The sequence below is a fragment of the Rhineura floridana genome, chromosome 5 (assembly GCF_030035675.1).
Source record: "Rhineura floridana isolate rRhiFlo1 chromosome 5, rRhiFlo1.hap2, whole genome shotgun sequence".
Taxonomy (NCBI): domain Eukaryota; kingdom Metazoa; phylum Chordata; class Lepidosauria; order Squamata; family Rhineuridae; genus Rhineura; species Rhineura floridana.
The window spans coordinates 26,629,089-26,651,910 of record NC_084484.1 but is presented as its reverse complement, the minus strand read 5'-3'; the positions used below and the strand labels follow the sequence as shown (position 1 = coordinate 26,651,910).

Here is a 22,822-nt window from a genome sequence, read left to right as displayed (position 1 = left end):
TGTATGTGCCAAGGCATATGTGAACAAGTGGGGGGACTCGGTCAGCAGCTTTGGTCTCCAAGGCCAACAGTCTCCTTCACTGGATGGAGCTCAAGCCTGCTGTCTCTGAAGGCAGAACATCTGGCGCGTCTGGAAAATGTCATGGTGGATTGGCTGAGTTGGACTGCCATAAGGGAGACAGAATGGCAATTGCATCCAGGAGTGTTCTCTATGATAGTAGACCACTTTGCAGTGCCAGAGAAACCCAGCTACTCTGACACATCTACTATGTCCCATGGCTTGGGGGATGGATGTGCTGGAGGTGGCCTGGTCCCCAGGTCTCATCTAAGCCTTTCTACCCTTTGTCTTGATTCAGCAAACCCTACAGAAAATCACGCAGAATCAGGCAGAGATGATTCTTGTGACCCCTCATTGGCCTCAGAGGCTGTGGTTTCCCAATCTCTTACACATGACAGCACCATGGCTCCTTCCTGTCTTTCCCGATTTGTTGATTCAGGGGCCAGTAGTTCATCCCGGATAACGGCTCTTCCAGCTGACAGCCTAGCAGCTGAACAGATCTGGCTGACACAGTTGGGATTCATGGGTAAGGTTTCGGACACATTGCTGTCTTCCCGGTGGGCCTCTACAAAGGTATACAGTTCAACATGGAAAGCTTTTCTGGCTTGGTGTTCTCGGGGAAAAAGTGGGCCCGTTATCCAGGGAGGTTACAGACTTTCTAGGTTTCTTGCAAGCCGGGGTGGACAAGGGCTTAAGTTCCAGTACTATTAAGAGGCAGGCAGCAGTTCTTAGTAGTATTTTCTCCAGTTTGGGTGTTAAGACTTTGTCTTCCTATCCCTTGTACAGACGATTGCTCAACGGGATGTCTCTCGTGTCTCTCATTTCTCCTCAGGTATTCCATAGGTTTCCCTCTTGCAACCTTAATTGGGTTCTGTCTGCCCTGACTAGTTCCCCCTTCAGACCTCTGGTGATTTGTCCCATGAATATCCTTACATTCAAGGCGGTCTTCCTGGTTATGGTTACGTTGGCTAGGAGGGTGTCAGAATTAGGGGTTCTTTCAGCCAACCTGCAGCTAAGTATTTTTCACCAGGATAAGATTGTTTTGCATGCTGATCCATCCTTTTTACCCTAAGTGAATTCAGTTTTCCACAGGGCACAGGAAATTGTCCTTCCCTCCTTTTGTTCAAACCCATCTTGTTATCAGGAGAGGTGTTGGCATTTTCTGGATGTGCGATGTGTTCTACAATTTTATTTGCACTGAACGTTGGAGATTCGATGTTCCGAATCACTGTTTGTTTCATTTTCAAGCCCCTCTAAGGGGAAGAAGGTTTCTTCTTCCTCCATTTCTCATTGGCTTCGTTCTGCAGTCTCTCAGGCCTACCTGGCACTGGGCAAGGAGCCTCCGGGTGGCTCACTGTGCATTGCATAAGGGGGATTGCTGTGTCTGCTGCCTTTAAAGGTAATTTTCTGGTAGTGGACATTTGTAGGGCCGCCACATGGGCTACACCACATACTTTCGTTAAACATTACAAAATAGATGTTTTTCATCACCTGATGTGGCATTTGGCAGGAAGGTTCTTCAGAGGATTGTTCAGCAGTAAGATAGGGGCAGAGGAAGCCCACCTGGGAACCAGGGATATTGCTCTGTTACTGCTCATCCTAAAGAATGTATTCCACTGCCAACAGGCAAAAATGGAAGTTTTACTTACCATGAACTTCTGTTTGTTGTTGACATTGGAGGACATTCTCCCTACATTGGTTCTTGTGGCTTCTGTCTTTGTCCTACATCGTTAGCGTGTTTAGGTTGTCTCTTTCGTGTTATATGGTTCATGCGCCTGTTCTCATGAGTGCATGATTCTTGACCTCTGTAGGGAGTACCTTTAGGTTACTTTCCTATGGCCTGGAGTTGTTCCTTGCTGCGTTGATGTGGGGTTGAGGAGTGGTTCTTGCTCTACCAGTCGGACTGGAGGGTGGGTTGACTCCTCCCCTTGGAGATTATGGACCCTGCCTGTCAATCCAGTGGGAGGTATCATCCCTTTTATTTATTTATTTATTTATTTAATTTGTATCCCGCCCTTCCTCCCAGCAGGAGCCCAGATCTAGAGAATATTCTCCACTGCCAACATCAAACAGAAGTTCACGGTAAGTAAAACTTCTGTTATTTCAGAGACACCTTGTCTGGGTTCATTAGAGACTGTTTTGAGCTATAGATCTGTACAAATCAATTATGGAATTCATTATTGTTGTTGTTGTTGTTGTTGTTGTTATTAACAACCAGCTAGCCAGTCAAACCTTGTGCGCATATTAACCAGCATTCTGAGTTAAGAATTATTATTATTTCTAATTGCTAACCACAGTGAATATTATTAACTTTAAATAGTATTTTTCCCTCACTTGCTGTTGGCAATCTGGCTACTATATGACAGCCTTTTTTTAAAAAAACCTTTCTTAGAAACTTTAAAGGTGGCTAGCATGAAAATTCCTGAAGCTACCCACATGAACTCTGGCAGGGTTAATTCTCTCTATAGGGGCTATCATGTTACCAGATTCCATGTCCCTGTGTGAAAAAAACAAAGCTGTTATATCTGTTTTAATTTAAAAACATTTTAAAATTAAAAGGTGGCTAACATGAAAATCCCCTGAAGCTGTCCACTTGCAACTTGGCAGGTTTAATCACCTATATAGCAGTTGCCATGTCTCCAAATGTCATGTCTCTAGGTCATAAAACAAGAAAGTTATGGCTGTTTTGGTTTCGCAAAGTAAGTCAAAGGGATGTCTGGAGAGTTGTAATATCTGGATCCAGATCCGGACCAGATTGAGCATGATCTATATTTACAAATTAGAGCTGCAAATCAAATCAGAGGGCCCATGCACAGCCCTAAGACGTAATCTTTTCTGGGAGTGTTTCCTGGCTGATTTTCAAAGTACAATACATATACAACCTTAATCTACAATTTGGAGCTAGTAGCTGAAAGTGAAATGTTTTTACACTTATACTGTGGACTATTGGTGCCGGTCCATTGTATTTCCTGTATTTATAATAAAATTCAATAAAGAGTAATGATCTCAAAAGAAGGAACACTGCTAACAAAAGCATCTAATGTAATATAATTATACATTTACTATTGCAAGACTTTTCTGTTATATTCCCATTGGAGGAAAATAAAATGTCTTAGCCAGTACAGATCTGCTAGGCAGTGTGCTTTGTATGTAATGTTACAGTTTTTAAAAGGCACTCCTTGGGCAGAGCTATTGTTTTGTATATGGAAAGGAAATTCTCAATTTTGATAGCTATGCAACATTAATGGATTTTCATCCCACCATTATATATTTTTGTTAAACTTCATTTTGCTGACCAGATTATAATTTCAGAGTTTCACCAAGTTAGAAAAATAAATATACACAGTCTTCACACATTTTCACTAAGAGGCAGCTTAGTTGTGTAGGCAAAGTGATATTTTGGAAAAGAAGATAATAGTACTGTTGCAGAGAAAATGAAAACCTCTTTAAAGTAGTAATAAATTTCCTGAGGGGAAAATCCTAAAATAACTGTTCATAAAGCATAGTGTGAGATACAGAATATATCAGCTGTTTGAAATATATTCTGGGGGCATTGTATATAGGACTGTGGTGGCTAGCGGGTTTTTTTTGTCAAACCGTTTGCTGAACCTTTGTATGTATAATGTTGCTTGAGAGAGCGTGCAGTCTAAAGATGATTGTATATGGGGCATAGATATAAATTATGGCTTGATTCCCAAGATTAATATCATTGTAACATACTCTAAATTTTTTTGTGATCTTGTCATCTTTTTAACAGCTCTGGCTGGCTCTTGCATCCCTTTGTGTGCTTGATCAGGACCATGTAGACAGACTGTCCTCTGGAAGATGGATGGGAAAAGATGGGCAGCAAAAACAAATGGTAAGAAATTTGCAGAAACAAACTTTGCAGAAAACATAAAACTTCACATTTTTAATACACCTTTAGTTTATCCACCTCTGTACAGGCCTTGTAATAGTAACAGTTAAACATGTTTTGCTGTACACCTTTTTTGATGCCCACTAAGCGTTTCTATAGACTCAGACACTTGCTTGGTAAGTGCTGGCTGCATTTCTTGGAGGAGAATTTAATTGGTGTCCTTTTTATTTGACTTTTAAAAGAGGCTTGGAAGATTATTACACTGATGATAGACATTGAGTGCATCTTATAATGACATTCCAGGATTGGGAGGCTGGAAAGAAGGTCAAGAGGGTTTCCCTCTCCAACTTTGCAGCGGCACTACTTATATTGTATGTTTAAAGTCATTGACTCCTATTAGTGTCTGTTTCTACTCCTAGTGCAGGGGTTTCCCAAACTCTGCACTGGAGAACCCTGGGGTTCCTTGGAACCATATCAGCATTTCTCAGTAAAAAGATCAGTGATGGCAGACAAGCTTCTCTGAAATATATCTTTTGGTACGGCCACAGGAGCTTGAATGATCTCCTATGAATGTCTACTGCAAATGAGGAAGTGTAGTGGGTTGTAAAATAGCTACTGAGGAAGAAATGACAAAGTTAAAATGCAACCAGCACCTTTAGTAGATTAAAGGGACTGGTACAACCAAATTTGGGATTTACATTCTCGTGTCCAATGAAAGATGGTATCAGGTGGGTAAGTAGCTCCACCTCTGCTCTGTGTTCAGGCCTGTATATTTGTCTTTTGTATTTGTCATATCTTTTCTGTTTCCTCCTCTGACTTTACCCCCCCTCGTTTAAAAAAAATCCCCCCTTTTCCTCCCCCGGAGCGCTCCCGCGGTGTGAGGAAAACCAAAAAAGGGATTTCTCTCCTTTGTCCACCAGAACTGTGTAGGGGTGGGAAGTTGTAAGGGATGCTCTACGGGAGGACTTAACGTCCCTTCCCCTTCCCCTGGACCGGCTTTTTACCGCTGTTCTCAGCCATATGCCCCCCCCCGATCTCATTATCAGCAGAGACAGAATCTGGCAGCAACGTTTGAGGCACCAACGCTCCTTTCCCGCCTTGCAGCAGCAGTGGCACTCATTGCACAAGCCCCAGGAGTCTTCTTTCACCCTCCTAAGCCAGCGGCGCGGCCTCGCCTTAACGGCTGCAACAAGACACGCCAGCCCCCCCAGCAAAGCATTAGCGGGAACATAGATGCCGGATAGCACCCAGCCCCCATAAGACCTGCTGCACGGTTGCACCATGGGGAAAGCAACCTGCAAATCTGACAGGCCGGCAAAGAGGCCCAAGCTGCTCCCACCCATACTAGGAGCAGCGCCACCACCATTACCCAGACAGGCTTTACCGTCTCCTTTGGACCGAACATCCAGATGGAGATGGCCATGGCCCGCCCCTCCTCCGACAGGCTGGAGGTGGCTGAGGCAATGAACATAGTGGCCAGGGTGGCCTCAGATGGCGCGGTGGCCATGATGGACAGGCAGACCAGCCAGACCAGGCAAGCTCCTTGTGATCATAATGCAGACGAGGGGAGGAACTCACACAGCACTGCTTTCAGGACTCGAAGAGACCAAGAGTCACTGTCTGAGGAAGAAGGCATACAAGCCCACCCTGGCTTGGATTCAGTTTTTTTTTTACCAGATCCTCACCTGAGGATTTCATCTGCTTTACAGATACGTCTGCCTCTCACCAGACCATCCACATTACAGAAGGGGAAGGGTTCCAGCCCCCCCTCTTCTCCCTCCACTCACCAATTACAAGGAGAGGTGTATGTTGTGCACACACTCAGCCTCTTCAACTACATTTCTCAGATCACATGCTTCAACAGTTGAAGGATCAGCTCAGGGCTTCCCTGTTAGTGGATTTGACAAAGGATCTCTCAGGCACAGTATCCTCTATTCAATACCTCCCTAGTGACACACAGGGAATGGAGGCAACACAGGGTTCTTCCTCAACAATCCCGTCATCTTCCAACCTGCAGCCTCCTGCAGCACACAATTCACCTGACCCTTACGCGGCCGCTCAAGGTAGGCATGCTCAACCTACAGAGGAGACACCTGTCGATCCAGACAATGAACTGATTGTCTTAGATGACTGGAGTGGGGAGTCAGAATCGGAAGAGATTTCAAGCAACAGAATTTTCCAAGAACCCCATTTCCTCCCCCTCTTACGCAAGGCAATGGAGGCCCACAGCTTACACTCCGCTGATGACCCTCCAGTTCCGTCAACGTCCAGGATTCTGACTGTGTGTCCAGACCCAAAACCTAAATCCAGGGTGCTCAAGCTCCCTGCACTACTACCTAAAGTGATCAAATCCAAGTTCGATGTTCCTTTACAGTTCAAGAAGTCAGTGTCAACAGCTAACAAGTTCTATACACTGGAACAACAGATCATGGACCAGCTGAAAGTCCCTCTAGTAGATGCGCCCATAGTTAATCTTCTAAATCCATCTTTGAATTTGAATTCTAAAGACTCAGATGCTCACCTTAAGGATGCAACTGAATGCAAATTGGACCAAGGCCTCAGAAGGGTACATGAGGCTAGTGCACTCTCCATCAGAGCAGCAACAGCATCTTCTGTCTTCGCAAGGACTTCTCTCTTATGGCTAGAGGACCTTCTGGATGGCCCACAACAGGACCCTGCCAGAGCACGCAAATCCTGGTTAAAAGTCTCTCGGGCAGTGACCTTTGTGGCAGATGCATCCATGGATGCCATGCAATTTGCAGCTAGGTCATTAGCAGCAGGCATCTTCACCCGTAGAACCCTATGGCTGCGTCACTGGGAAGCAGCTGTCACGGCCCGCTCTAACCTGGCTTCAGAGCCCTATGTGGGAGGCAAGTTATTTGGTGACGAGGCACTAGTAGGCATCTTGGAATCCAATGACAAGAAGAAATCTATGCCCTCCTCCAGGAAAAGAGAGGACAGAAGGCTATTTCGAAGAGCCTTCCACCCATATCCAAGCCACAGTCCTTTCAGAATTCTAGGACATCAGGACGAGCTAGAGACACCCGCAACAATTGCCCCTTCTGGTACAGACAACGTCCACAGGCAAAGGGCCAACCATACATTCTCAATAGACCGGGGTTTGGAACCCAGGCAAGAGGGAACAAACATCCATTCTGACACCAGCACCTCTCCAGTGGGAGGACGCCTCCGACGCTTTGCTCAGCGATGGAGGGACACATCATCGGATGGGTTTTACACACCCTCAGAAATGGCCTGAAGTTAGAATTTACATTCCTCCCTCCGACAAGATTTGTTCCATCCCCTCTCTCACGGACTCAAGACAAAAGGGCAAGAACCCTCCAAGCGATTTCCCATCTGCTCCAAATATCAGCAATAGAGCCAGTCCAGGCTGGGGAGAGATTTTTGAGCAATTACTCAATTTTCTTTACTGTCGCGAAAAAAGATGGATTGTTCAGGGCGGTACTTGGCCTCAAGAACCTGAACAAATACATTCAGTACTGCAAGTTCCACATGGAAACCTTGCTTTCAGTCAAGGAGGCGCTGAGAAAAGGGGACTTCCTCTCCTCAATCGACTTGAAGGAAGCCTACCTACATGTCCCCATCTTCCCCCCCCCAGACGCTATCTCAGGTTCGTGGTGGGGAACGACCATTTTCAATACAGGGCCATGCCCTTTGGCCTGTCGTCTGCCCCCAGGGCATTCACGAAGATCATGGTTACCCTGGTAGCCCACCTCAGGAAGCAAGGAGTCCACATATTTCCTTACCTGTACGACTTCCTCATTCAGTCCCCATCGCTAAGCAAGGCCTGGGAGGATGTGCACATTACCTTAGCCTGCTTGAAGGATCACGGCTTCCTAATCAACCAGAACAAAAGCCATTTAGTTCCTTCTCATCGCATTGTACATCTGGGGCCCGCTATAGTCTCACAACAGGGGACAATACGGCTGGCACAGGACAGAATCAACAAAATACAAGCTGCGGTATCCCATCTTATGACTTCCACACCAGTAGACCTCATGCACCTAACCTCAGTGCTCGGGTTCATGGTGGCAGCCTTCCAAACGACGCCTTGGGCACATCATCACTTGCCCTCTGCAGTGGGCGTTATTACCGTACCAGAATGAGATAGCAGCCAGGCAGCATCAGAAACTATTATTGTCACTTGCAGTTTGTCAGTCTCTACTGTGGTGGGCGCACAAATCCAATCTTCTCAAGGGAGTACTGTTCCATGATCCCCCATGTATAGTGATCACGTTGGATGCCAGCCTATCAGGCTGGGGCGCCATCTGCAAGGGTCAGATGGTGCAAGGAACATGGTTACAGGAGGAAGCCAGCCTTCCAATCAATTACTGGACCTTTGGGCGATCTGCCTGGCACTGACACACTTCACATGCACTGTAAGGTTGGGGGCAGTGTTCGTCAAAACAGACATGTCTGCCAAATCTCATTTGAATCGTTTGGGGGGGACATATGCTCTCCCCTTCTCCAGAGAGAAGCCTCACTCGTTTTCCAGTGGGTGGAAGAACATCTGGAGTAGCTCACGGCGGAATAACTCAGAGGGGAGGACAACAGTCAAGCAGACTGGTTGAGCTGGGAGAAGGTACATCAAGGGGAATGGAAGTTACATCCTCTGGCCTTTCAGGCGATACTGGCACGATTTGGCATGATCATCAAAGTAGACCTTTTCGCCTCCAGCCTCAAACCACCAGGTGAAGAGATTCTTCACCAGGTACGAGACACTGGGGGCAGAGGGAATAGATGCTCTTGCAGTCCAGTGGCCTCCAGGCCAACTATATGCCTTTCTACCTCTCCCAACCATTCCCAAAATGCTCCAGAAAATCCAGGCCGAACGGGCAACGGTTCTGCTGGTGGCTCCTTGGTGGCCAAGGAGACCTTGGTTTCCGGAACTCATTGACTTATCGGTCAGTCTCCCATGGAGAATTCCTCTCAGGGAAGATCTGTTATTACAGGGACGTTTTCTCCATCTGGATCCCGGCTGGCTGGCTGGCTCTTCATGTATGGAGATTGAAAAGCAACATCTCTTAAAGAAAAGTATTCCAAGGCAAGTTGTGAAGACAATGATGGCCTCCAGGCGCCCTTCTGTCATTTGAATATACGAGGCCACATGGAAAGCCGCCTTGTCTTGGTTGCACAAACAAGGTGTAAATCCAAGTAAGGCAGGTATTAAAGAAATCCTCTCATTCCTTCAGCAGGGCTTAACAATGGGACTCAGGCCAAACACTTTGAGATGTCAGGCATTGACTTTGCCATCAATCCTATCTAAGTTTCCTGAAAAGCCACTGGGTTGTCACCCATTCCTGAGGCATTTCCTTCGGGGGGCAACGTTATCAGTGCCACTTACGGTCCATCGTTACTCAACTTGGGACCTACACAAGGTCTTAATGGCCCTATAGCAGCCTCCCTTCGAGCCATTAAGTCAAGTTCCCCTCTGTTTACTATCCTTTAAAGTCCTGTTCCTTGTGGCCATTACTTTGGCCTGTTGTGTGTCTGAGCTGAATGCCCTGTCTATAGATAAGAATTTCTGTTTTTCATAAAGATAGGGTAGTACTTTGTACTGTACCCTTCTTTCGTCCTAAGGTTCTATCTACCTTTCACTGTCAACAAGAGTTAGCGCTCCCTTCCTTCTGCCCTCACTCTGTGCGCCCCACAGAAAAAGTGTGGCACTCACTGGATGTGAGAAGAGCCTTAAATATATATATATATCCAAAACTAAGCCCTTTCGCAAGACAGACAGTTTGTCTCATTTCATCCAGCTTCAATAGGGAACAAGGTTTCAGCCTCCACCCTTGCTAGGTGGATCAGGGCATGTATTACCTTGGCGTACACTTCACTGCAACTGGCGCAACCAGCCAGGATAGTGGGTCATTCTACTAGAGCAGCAGCCACAACAGCGGCATTCTCAAGAAATGTTTCACTAACTGAGATATGTAAAGCAGCCACATGGGCCACTCCCAATACGTTTATTAGACACTATAAGATCAATACCTATGCATCTGCAGAAGCAGCCTTTGGGAGGAGAGTGCTACAGCATGTCCTCTGCGACTGTCAGTGAATTCAGCCCAGCAATATTCCTACCCTACATGGGTCAGCTTTGGTATGTCCCACCTGATAACATCTTTCCATGCACAGGAGAAGAGACTTTTGGTCTTACCGTGAAAATGGTCTTCTCTGTGCATGTCAAAGGTGATATCAGGGCCAGGAGAGCTGGGCTGCAATCATTGGTACCTGGTAGGCCTCTTGTAGAGAGTGTATGAGTGCTGTTGCTTGACTTTTCATGTCATACTTCCTGTCAATGCTCTCAATACTAGTTAGCTTGGCATCAAGAACTGAGCTGGGAGCTACACAGAACAGGAAGTTCCTGCAAAAATCAACAGTGCTCTTCTGCCTTCAACGGCTAGGTGGAGCTACTTACCCACCTGATATCATCTTTGACATGCACAGAGAAGACCGTTTTCATGGTAAGACCAAAATCCTCTTTCAGTATATAAAATATATATTATTGTTTCAGCAGTTTTCTCATTGGATCAAGTTGTTTGATGTCTGTTATTTTAAATTTGACAATTGCCGTTCTAGTGTTCAGCAAATTATGGCATAGCTACAGCTCTGCCATGAAACTGCCAATCTAGCTAGTCTACCTCATTCTGAATTTATTTTTAAAACAAATTATTGGGGTTAAGCCCCCCCCAAAGAAACCTTTAACTACTTATGTTTGACATTTTATACCTTTTTAAAAAAGGTTTCTGCAGATAAATGATCAAAAAATGTTTTTAAATCCTGCTTGTTTGGATAAAAAAAGAGAAAATTTAACATTGGATTAAACTATTCCTCTTTTCCCCCCATTAGCCTATGTGTGATAACCATGACGATGGAGAAACTGCTGCAATCATCCTATGTAATGTCTGTGGGAATCTCTGTACAGATTGTGATAGATTTCTCCATCTCCATCGGCGAACAAAGTCTCATCAGAGACAGGTAGACTGTCATGTTTTCTTCATCTCAGGCGAAAAGTGCTGTTTTTAAAACATAGATCCACATGTACAAATATAACCAGGGATGATGTCTTTGAATAATATCTGATTTTGTTAATTTAATATGTGTTTGGCCAAATTTGACAGGTATTCAAAGAAGAGGAGGAAGCTATCAAGGTTGATCTGCATGAAGGTTGTGGTAGGACCAAACTGTTCTGGCTGATGGCGCTTGCAGATTCTAAAACCATGAAGGCTATGGTAGAATTCAGAGAACAAACAGGTAGGCAGTATTTTCATATATCCTGATCACTTGGAATGTGGGGTGATATAAATAACATGGAAAATTATATTGTCCTGTTGATGTTTCATAAAAGAAGGGTTAATTCATTTACTAACAAACACAAGGGTCTCCATTATGTATAGTTTTCTTTGGATCATCAGCTCAAACAGCAGAAAGTTTCACGTAAAGTAGATATGCTGCTAAGTACTCACTTAAGCTCAAGGACTGATCCTAACACTTTCCGAGATCTGGGTTTTGGCAAATGCCAAATAAATGATGGAAATTGTAAAATAAATAAAATTAAATAAGAGATCATTTGTATGTGGTTAATTTGCTTAATTTGTTATAAGCCTTAGCAGTAGAATTTTTTTTTAATTCAAAGTCTTGTTTTAATTGTACTAAGCCCTTTCTATAATGATGGTAACACTTAACTCTGTTGTTTTCTTAACATTCATTAAGATGGCTCATGGTTCCTAGCTCAGTGGTATAACTCATGGTTTGCAGAAGGTCCCAGGTTCAGTCCCTGACACTCCCATACAGAAGGCCCAGACAGGGCCAACTCTGTAATGAGGCACATTGAGCCTCATGCCTCAAGGGCAGGTGGATTGTGCATGCCCCACATCTGACACCTGCAGGGCCACCAACTGCCATCATAGTTGGGGCTGGCCAGCCAACTGACCAGTTGTCACCACTGCTGCTCTTACACTGCTCTGTATCACTTCACTCCCTCCAACCCGCTCACCATCTCCTGACGAAGTGACAGTGACATAGGCACTTTGTGCTTTGTTTTGAGCAGTTGTGGGTGAGGTTACCCAGAGAGTGCCTCTGTCACTGCCATTTACTGAGAGAGCAGCAAATTACTGTTTAGAGTTAGCATAAAATTTTAAAGTAACATTAAAGTTTTATGCTAACTTTAAACAGTAGCAGCACAGGCACTCTCTGCAAACTTGCCCACAATGCCTCATTCTCAGGAGCAAGCACGTGCAAGCAGTGAGGTGGGGGGACAAGGAGGTGGGGGAGGAAGAGAGGAGGAGGCATGGTGCAATCTCATGTGGCAGATTGTCCTGCACCAAGTTCAGTCTCTGGCACCTCCAGTTGAAAATCATCCCAGGTAGCAAGGCTGATTCCACATAGGGCACCTTCATATATTCAACCTGTCTATTTCTTTACTTTGTAGTAGCTAGATTTACTTAGTAGCTGTACATAGATGTTTCTTGTTAGATCCATTGCTGTATGGGCAAAATGGTTAACATTCATCCTAACAATAATAATAGAATAGTAAAAATTCTATAAATTTGGGGAAGCGTTTTAATTTTGTATTTTGTTCTTGATCTAGGCAAACCCACCACAAGCAGCTCTGATGCTTGTCGTTTTTGTGGCTGCAGAAATGGAACAGAATTATCAGCAGTAGGCAGTGTCTGTTCTGATGCCGATTGCCAGGTTTGTTTATAATAAACTCTGGAATCATTCAACTCCATTACATAAATATGTGAGACAAATTATATGTAAGTGATAAATGATTTTGATCTGTAAATTAAGAGCACAACAATAAATTGCACACACGCAACATAAGAAGATGCCAACAACCTGCTTCTTCATTACAAAACATCTTTGGGAAAGGAAGAAGAGGGCTACTTTCCATTGAGACTTGTGCACACACACACCACAATGGGTTTTGGTATGGGTGTTTGCAAGGGTAGGCAGCTACTAGGGGTGGAGGAAGGAGAGTTGTACAAGGTGAAGAATGCTTAAATACTCCCACTATTTTACTCCAGATCACCCTTTTCTGAGACTACTTTGAAGGAAAGAAGTGAGCTGCCAGAGTTTCCTTACATGCATTTATGTGTATTGTGTGCTGAGTGCTAAGAGCCAGAGGCTTAGTCCTTCAATTGGCTAGACAATGATAGCTGTACCAGAAATGAACTATTTAACCTGCCCACCTCCTCTTGCAGTTATGCATGCATTTTTTCCCTTCCTGCTGCCTGAAAAAAAACTCTTGTGCAACCTGAGATGGAGAACCTTTTCAATATGGGGATATTGGAAGGTAAGGGCCTTGTGCCCTCCCAACGCTCCTAGGTTATTGAAAAGCAGTAGCACAAAAAGGTACAAGGTGAGATAAGCTACACATTAAAACAATGCATCACAAATGCTTGTCCAGAGTCCCTTCAAAATCTTCCATGAAAGGAAATTCAGAACTTTGAGTAATAAGGGTTACTTTCCAAATAAACTATAAGAAAATATTTTTATTTCCTGCTACTACCAAACACAAGTCTCCAGCCCCTTTATATCATATTTCAAACATATTTGGTACAAAATGTTCATTCTCCTTCCTCATCTTCCTCCATCAATCTCATTCACTCACACACTTGCCAGATACAGATCCCCCTACCCATGGGATTTTGCTGCTCGAAATACCATTTCTGAGAACAGAAGAAATTGCTACTTTCATAAACCAGAAAAGAATGCATAAAACAATTACTACCACTGCTGTCTGTTAAATCTATGGCAAGACTTTTTCATTTCTCTGTGAAGTTAAAATTGGTCCTAACCAATGACTGATAGTTGCTATTGTTGGTTTATACCTGTCTTTATTAGGAGTATGCTAAGATAGCTTGCAGCAAGACTCATCCTTGTGGTCACCCCTGTGGAGGTGTCAAGAATGAAGAGCACTGCTTGCCCTGTTTGCACAGTTGTGATAAGAGCACCACAACCCTTAAACAAGATGCTGATGACATGTGTATGATTTGTTTCACGGAAGCACTTTCAGCAGCACCGGCTATTCAGGTTTGAATTTTGTGTTTAATATTTGCAATCTCTGGTTAATTCTCAAGAGTTATAGTTAGTTAGCAAGGAACATCCTTGTAGAAATCATGTTATGCCCATCTGTAAACTATGAGATACTTAGATGTGCCATTTGCATGCTTCTTTTCCTGGTGGTATTAATGTTAATAAAGTCTAACGCAAGCATTTCTCTTGTTCTAATTCTCAGAGCATTGTCCAACCTGCGTTGGTTCCAAATTGCATTTGTACTTTTCAGGTTCTTAGCGGGTGGCCTTCCTTTGTTAGGTTTATCCAATGCAGAAATTTATCTCAGTGATCTATTCAATTGCAGGTCATACCTATGCCAAGTGTGTTGTTACCAAGTCATGTAATTAGCGCCTGAGGTAGCTGATCTAGGTAGTCAGTATCAATGGATTCACAGTCCTCAACTCTGCTATTGTTCAGTTTTGATTCCAAATGTTTGGCTCCAGTACCAAATTGTATATGTCCTTCATAAGCCCTTTTTCAACTAAGAACATACGGAGAGCCTGCTGGATCAAGCCAGTAACCTATCTAAGTCCAGCATCCTTTTCTCACAGTGGCTAACCTGATGCCTATGGGAAACTCACAAGCAGGGAATGAGCAGAAGAGCACTCATCCCTCCTGTGGTTTCCAGCAACAGATATTCAGAAGCATACTGCCTCTGACCATGAAGGATGATCATAGCCGTTGTGATGATAGCCATTGATTTATCCTCAATGAATACTCCATGAATGTCAGTTTTAAATCTTTTTAAGACTGTCTTGGATCTTTTAATCTTAGTTCTGTGTTTCTTAAAAGAATTTTAATGCAGTGTTTTATTAATTGGATTTATTTACATTGTTTTGTTATCTCTGATGTTCTTTTAAAACTTTTTTGTAAATCATTCTAAAAATTTGTATTTGGACTAAACAGCATAGTATAAACATTTTGAAATAAGTAACAGGAGCCCTGAAAGACAGAATTGTGGAGTGTCTGTTGGTATCATGAGCTTGCAATATTACAGTTTTCACCAGGAAACAAAAATTTGACTGAGAGCTATAAATAGCAAAGTCCATTATTGGTCCCTGTTAAAGATCATTAGTGACAGTCGGTGTAGATATATACTGTGTAGCTTCGTATGACTGATCCCTTTGACTTTATGCAGACATAACATTTCCTTAACCATGGTTAAGCATTACACCTGAATGCTTAAGCTGTGTTAAATATTTATTGCAACTGAGGATGTGAAATATATGGCTTGAAGTAAGATTTGGTTAAGGCACTTGACCTGCCTCTTGGATTGCAAACATGTCTTGCTGGGATCTCCATATACATGTCCTCTATGAACAAGGCTTTGCTAAAGCATGGACATTTATGAACTTAACAAAGGATTAAGGCAACAAGACATGGGTTGCACTAACCATGATTAAATGTTATGTCTACACTGGGACTGTTAAATGGTATTATGGAATTTGAACATAGAATAACCACTTTCTTCCTAACCAGTTGTGCTAATATTTAATAGCAGCCATTTCTCATGTCACAAGGGTTAGAAAGTTGTGTCTCACCTAAAACTTTTCAGCACCCCACTTCAGGGTGCATGTTTCTGAAGATGCCATTGTGCTTACTGTGCTTTGTATGATCACTCTTTCAGTTCCAGTTCCGTCCACCTGCATGCACAAAAGGAACTCTGCTAGCACGACAGAACTTCTTGTTTTTCCCTCCACTACCACTCCTGCTCCCACCCCAAAAATCTGCTTCAGAGGGTCCCCAATCGGGGGGGGGGGAAGCTGGAGGGCAGAAACTGGAAGTCCCGTTCTGTTAAGAAACATTTCCACTGCATTGGACCTCACCCATTTTTACTTGTGTAATCATTGTAACAAATGCATTTCCCACTTGCTGTTTTAAGACAAAGTTCAATATGATGTCAATCAGGGATTGTTACTGTGACTGTATTGATAAATCTTCCTCTTTACAGTTGGACTGTAGTCATATATTCCACCTGCAATGCTGTTGCAGAGTTTTAGAAAACAGATGGCTTGGGCCACGGATAACATTTGGGTTTATGTCCTGTCCTATTTGCAAGGTGAGCAAATGGTCAAGTGCTCTATTAATATTTAGGGGAATAAACATATTGAAGGAGTAAGAAATGTGCTCATTAGATTTTGTAGATTGAATCAGAGTTGACATTGATAATATTCATGAATTTGAGTACTAGACTGTAAAAAACAGAAGTTCACAGTCCAGTTTCCATTTATTTTAATGGCTTTTGATTTGGGGGTGGGAGGATTCATGTAAATTATTATGCAGTGGAATATTGAACTAAATGTATAAGTACAAATCATAGACTCATAGAGTAGTAGAGTTGGAAGGGGCCTATAAGGCCATCAAGTCCAACCCCCTGCTCAATGCAGGAATCCAAATCAAAGATGGCTGTCCAGCTGCCTCTTGAATGCCTCCAGTGTCAGACAGCCCACTACCTCTCTAGGTAATTGGTTCCATTGTTGTATGGCTCTAACAGTTGGGAAGTTTTTCCTGATGTTCAGTCGAAATCTGGCTTCCTGCAACTTGAGCCCATTATTCCATGTCCTGCATTCTGGGATGATCAAGAAGAGATCCCGGCCCTCCTGTGTGTGACAACCTTTCATGTAGTTCATAGAATCATGGAATAGTAGAGTTGGAAGGGGCCTATAAGGCCATCAAGTCCAACCCCCTGCTCAATGCAGGAATCCAAATCAAAGCATTCCCGATAGATGGCTGACCAGCTGCCTCTTGAAGAGTTGAAGAGTGCTGTCATATCTCCCCTCAGTCTTCTCCAGGCTAAGCATGCCCAGTTCTTTCAGTCTCTCATAAGGCTTTGTTTCCATTCCCGATTATCCTTGTTGCCCTCCTCTGAACCTGTTCCAGTTTGTCTGCATCCTTCTTGAAGTGCGGAGACCAGAAATGGGCACAGTACTCAAGATGAGGCCTAACCAGTGCTGAATAGAGGGGAACTAATATTTCACGTGATTTGGAAACTATACTTCTGTTAAGTTACAGCCATAGCCATTTAGGAAGATTAGCCCCTGCAAAGTAGTTATGCAACAGCTGTCAGAAGACTGTAGAGCACTGGTAGCCAGTGTGGTGCCTTCCAGATGTTACTGAACCACAACTCCCATCATCCCTGATCACTGGTCGTGCTTTCTTGGGCTGATGGAATCCAGCAACTTCTGGAAAATGATGTCGATAGTTCTAGAAGCTTTAATGGTGTTCTTCTATGAGTAGCTAATTCTAGAACATAGAGATTGAATAGCTCTTGGAGTGAAACAGAGAATTAGTGATAGCTTCAGCTAACTAATAACCAATCAGATTAGTAAGAAATATTAGGGATTTGATCGAAATTTTAAATTAATGGTCTGCATGACAAACTTCGAGAGAGCTTAAAAAGAAATTAGTAGATTTGGTAGAAAAACCTTCAAAATAACTTTGACCCAGATGCATATGTGCAGCATAAATACAATAAATATTAAAACTACTCTGGTTAGTAATGTATATAGTCATGTGTGATTTAGAAAAATTAAATAGGGAATAGTTAGTCATTTCACATAATATAACAGGAAAGAGTATCTTATAAAGGTAACAGGAAACAAATAGCACATTTTGAATTGTGGAAATCACTGAGATGCATAATTAATACTAGTGATGTAACATAGTTCCCAAAGATATAGATAACTTGGAGACTAGAATTTTTTAAAAAAACTATGGGTAGTTTTATACAGCCGAGAGTGCCACCACTCACTATATGCTCAGAGGCACATGTTATCAAATTCTTCCAAGCTACACAGGAAGTGGAAGACCAACCCAACACATTTGTTTGCATTTTGACCAATTTGTAGGGCAGTACAATATCTCAGAGAGGAGGTCAGGTCTCCTGCTCCCCTGGTGCATTCACTATAGCAGCCCAATTTCCCTGCTTTTTAAAGTTTGATAGAAATACCTAGAGGTACATTCTTAAACTGCAAGATTTTTTGCCTATTAGTGAATTCAACTAAATCCTTGCACTATCAGAACAACTTGAACAAGCCCAAGGGGATTTCCCCCCCTTTCCTCCTCCCAAGTGTGCCCTGTGCCGTCCCCAGATCTGCTCTGTAGGAATGAGGAAAACGCCAGAACAGATTTAAGGGACATGCGGAGGGAGGAAAGGGGGAGAACATTCTATTGCGCAAGGGAAAATCCTTGCATTGATGGAATGTTCAACTTAGCACTACATTGAATACAACCGTATGTGTCATTGAACTGAACTAAGGCTATTATAAATATTGGAATAATTATGGTCAAGCAGTAAAATAGTATTTTATTGCCTTTCTGATTTTGTATACCTGTTAGCAAATGTTATGAGAAACATGAACTGGTTTGTTTTATTAGCAGTATGTATATGCCACCCAATGAAAATCTCTGCACACCTTCCAACAACAATAAAATATTAAAATACAAAACGAAACCATAGAAGTAAAATGTAGAATACAGCAGAAAAAAACCAGTAAAGAATAAAACTAATACAAGTTTTATTGGCAGCATAAAATATTTTTAAGCAGATCTTTAAAATTTCAGAAAATGTTTTTAAAACCTTCACATTACTAAATGCTTTTTAAAAGACTAGGAAAAGTACTTCACCTGGTATTAAAAAGACCCAAAGAAGGCATCAAACATTCATTAGCCAGGGTGCCAGCACTGAGAAGGCCCTCTTGCCGGTAGTGTTGAGACTCTTATCATGTTGCAAAATAAGTATCTTGCCTTTTATAATTGATGCACAAACCTTCAGGTTAGTTTTGTTAGATATTAGATAAAATATTCATTTCTCAAATACTTGCTTACTATCTTCTCATCTTGTGTGTGTGTTTCTTACAGAACAAAATTAATCATACAGTATTAAAGGACTTACTTGATCCAATCAAGGAGCTCTATGAAGATGTAAAAAGGAAAGCATTAATGAGACTGGAATATGAAGGGCTGCACAAAAGTGAGGCGATCACAACACCTGGAGTTCGGTTTTATAATGACCCCGCTGGCTATGCCATGAACAGATATGCTTATTATGTTTGCTACAAATGCAAAAAGGTATGATTCAGTGCCTAGACTGATTATTCAGATTAACTATATAGGAAATTGCTGAGAAATTGCTGTGGTCTGACATATCAGCTGAGCCACGAATAGAGATAATTTTCCATGCATGATGAAAAGCTTAACAAAAGACATATTTGCATGGTAATGTTTGAAGATATATATTAACTTTGCTTTGCATTACCTCAGGTTTCTTTTAATCGAAACTAGCCTTCCCCAACCTAGTGCCCTCTAGATATTTTCGATTTCAACTCCCACCATCCCTGATGATTGACCACATTGGCTGGGGTTGCTGGGAGTTTTAGTCCTCAATATCTGGAGGACACCAGGTTGGGGAAAGCTGATCTAAACTGTATAAAAATATTTTAGAACATAACTCCATGACCACACCTCACCAGTTCCATCTTTATTTTTGAAATAAGCATTTAGAGAATGATGGTGAAGACTTCTCTTTCAATTAGTAGAAAACTTAGGTTTGCTACTGACATTTCATTTAAACTAGAGGCCTACAGCCAAAGATTTATTCATTTAATTTAACAAAATGTTTATACCACTTGAATGTAAAGACATCTAACAATTTACAAAAGGCAGTATTCAACTAAATTTTTGTGTTAGTAGAACAATTTCAACTGGTGCAAGGGGATTTCACTCTACACCATCCCCAAATCTGATCTGGAGAGCTGGGGAGGGGTGAGGAGGGATTATTTCATTGTGTAAGGAAAAATCCTTGCTATATATGTTAGTAGCTATATGCTTCCCCTGTTTGTGCTCCCTATACAGTGATCCCCCGCTTCCTAAAAGCCAGATAAATTAAAATACAGCAAACTAAAGTTTTGCTGAGGAAGAGGTTTGTTGGGAGGGGGCTAAAGGAAGTAAGCAAGCATGGGAACCCTCCCTCCACCTCTATTTCCAACAATTAATACTCTTGTTTAGTGATGGGGAACTTGTAGCCCCCCAGATATTGTTGGACTGCCATTGTCCCTGATCATTGGCCATGCTGGTTGGAGCTGATGGAAGTTGGAGTCCAACAGCGTCTGAAGGACCACAGGTTTCCCGTCCCTGCTCTAGTTTTTATGACACTGCGTCCTGTCTACTGTCTATCCCTGACAAAAAAAAGATGTTTTACATGTGGAAGCAATATCCTAAATTAGCCAGATATATATTTAGACTTCTCCAATAGGCACAGATAGATACATGGAAAGTTATTATGTGTACTGATTATATTTCATCAGCTCCCCTTTCAATAAATGAACTTTACTGTTCTCAGTTTTTCTTGTCTTTAGTCATTTTTGTGTTTTCTCTCTTAGGCCTATTTTGGTGGAGAAGCACGTTGTGATGCTGAGGCTGGTCAGGGAGATGACTATGATCCTCGAGAGCTCATTTGTGGTGCCTGTTCTGATGTTTCACGGGCTCAGGTAGGAAAACATTTTTGTTTTGATTTTTTTAAAAGCAAATGTTTAGAGCAAAACTCCATTTACCTTGTGCTAGTTAGCTTAACCTGTGTGTTTTCCTTTTTTCCACAGATGTGCCCCAAACATGGTACAGATTTTCTAGAGTACAAATGTCGTTATTGCTGCTCAGTGGCTGTGTTTTTTTGCTTTGGGACAACACATTTTTGCAATGCTTGCCATGATGACTTCCAAAGAATGACTAGCATTCCTAAAGAAGAACTTCCACATTGTCCTGCAGGTAATATTTTAAAATGTAGTTCAAGATATCTAAACTCTTGGAAAGGTAGGTAGCACACCAGATATATGTCTTTTAGCAGGATATGATGCAAGATGGTTCTTCTAGACGAGTTTTAGAAACATGGGGGATGGAAATCTGTAGATGAGCATTTCCAGTACAGGTTTTGATTAATTATATTTAGCTTTATGCATGGAGGCTCAGATATTTCAAGAAAATTATATTGGTGGGTTTTTTTCCAAATGACCAAAATTAATCACACTAATATCAGTATTGAAATGGCCACCTCCCTTCTCAAACAAACTTCATAGTATCTTTTGGAATATGCACGCTGTATCATAGCACAAAAAATTACAAATGTTGTACTGTGTGTGATGTCATCAATGTTCCTTGGGCAGGAATGCCTTGGTGGCAGTGGGGTGTGTGTGTGTGTGTGAGAGAGAGAGAGATGACTAAATCATGGAGTAGTAATCCTTCAGGAAGCAAGAAATTCAGGGACAACAGTCTTTGTTAGTGCATGAGGCCTCAAGAATATACTTTGTGCAGTATCCTTCAGTTCCCTTCTGACAAGAGACTCGTGTAAAATGTTTGCTCCCTCTGTGAGCATTCAGTTTTGCATGTCACCTGATTTGCCAAACTATTCACATTCTGCTCATGCCAGATGATTCTTATAGCTTTCTTTCCACAAGAGGAGAGCCGCCAAACAAGAATGAAAGAAAATGGATGCCACAATTCCTTGCTGAGTGATAGAATCACTCTAGCACAACAGTTGTCAGATATGAGTCTCTATATATGAAAATGTGGTGGGGGGGTCCTTTAGCATAAAGATTTGAACTCTAAAGTTTTGTAATGTCACTGTTTAACTTTATGCATTTCTAGGAGTTCATGCAAGTTCTCAAAGATATTTTTTGTGGTCTTAAAACAACTTTTCAGGTCCCAAGGGCAAGCAACTTGAAGGAACAGAATGTCCTCTTCATGTAGTCCATCCACCTACTGGCGAGGAATTTGCACTAGGCTGTGGAGTCTGCAGAAACGCACATACTTTTTAGTCCATAGTCATCTTATTTGCCAGATCCAAGCTGTTGTCATCCTGCAACTGTCCTGAGTTCAGCATAAAACATAATTAGAATGAGGATGGGACCATTTCATAATACAGGGGAAAGGAACAATTTACAGCCAGAGAAGGATGCCAAATACCATTTACATAACCCTTGCTTTGGGGAAATTGACGTTTGTGACCCAGGACATCAAACTTTGTGAGGTGTTTGCATGTGGCCATTACGCGATCAGCTGTGAAACATTGGACACTTACAAATAAATAATTGCTGTCAAAGAAGCGCTAAAGGCTCTGTTTCCATGGACTCCAAATGATGCTGGATATCAGATGAAGAAAAGGTGATTATTGTATACTGACTTTTTTGTAATCCTGTACAATTGTAACTGCATCACGGGTAGGGGTGGAAAAGACGAATATTCTGGTTTATTTCTTAGACTGTTATTAAAGTGTTAGGAAGGCATAAATGTAACCAGTATCACGCTGTATATATAAAATATCAATGTTTGTCCTGTATAAGAATTACTAAATTGTAAACAGCAGTTTCATTTAAACTTCTGGGTTATGTTTGAGCCTGAAATTTTATTGAAGTGCAATACTGAGTGTGCCTCATATCTTGCAGCTGTAAACATAATGGAATGTACATGTCAATAAAGCCGCTGTACATTTTTATACAGTGAAAGTCTAAAGAATGTGAAAGAACTTTTTATTTGGGAGCAACTAAAATTCATGTTTTATACATATTAAATGAGAAACTGCTAAACCATATCAGAAATGTAATTATTTGGAGGTCTTTCTTAATGAGGTTAGAAAACGCTGTTGTTTTTCCTATCCATTTTGACACAGTACTTTAATAAAAAAGTAATCCTTTTCAATCTAGAAATAGTTAGAAAAACACACTCTTGATTTATTGTTTCACACCAGAAAGCCTTCCTTCCCTCCCTGCTGCATCCTGAATTACTTGGGCTTCTCTTCCAACAGGAAATTATGTTTTGGGTCCAACGTTTGTTCACTTC

At 42.1% G+C, this 22,822-nt stretch overlaps 1 protein-coding gene across 22 annotated transcripts in view; it reads left to right on the top strand.

Moving 5' to 3' along the window:
• MYCBP2 (MYC binding protein 2) overlaps positions 1-22,578 on the top strand; it is a 232,347-nt gene extending 209,769 nt beyond the window's left edge. For 16 of the 22 annotated variants that reach the window (XM_061630057.1, XM_061630056.1, XM_061630059.1 and 13 more), the window contains 10 exons: positions 3,815-3,916; positions 10,781-10,909; positions 11,053-11,185; positions 12,522-12,625; positions 13,781-13,969; positions 15,945-16,052; positions 18,854-19,063; positions 20,374-20,481; positions 20,590-20,755; positions 21,686-22,577. In XM_061630057.1, coding sequence (XP_061486041.1) covers positions 3,815-3,916; positions 10,781-10,909; positions 11,053-11,185; positions 12,522-12,625; positions 13,781-13,969; positions 15,945-16,052; positions 18,854-19,063; positions 20,374-20,481; positions 20,590-20,755; positions 21,686-21,801 — 1,365 coding nt within the window. In that variant the 3' untranslated portion in view covers positions 21,802-22,577. Of the gene's footprint in view, positions 1-3,814; positions 3,917-10,780; positions 10,910-11,052; positions 11,186-12,521; positions 12,626-13,780; positions 13,970-15,944; positions 16,053-18,853; positions 19,064-20,373; positions 20,482-20,589; positions 20,756-21,685 lie in introns of all 22 variants that reach the window. The other 6 variants (XM_061630039.1, XM_061630037.1, XM_061630046.1 and 3 more) reach the window with 1 other exon arrangement.
• Positions 22,579-22,822: the final 244 nt, after the last annotated feature.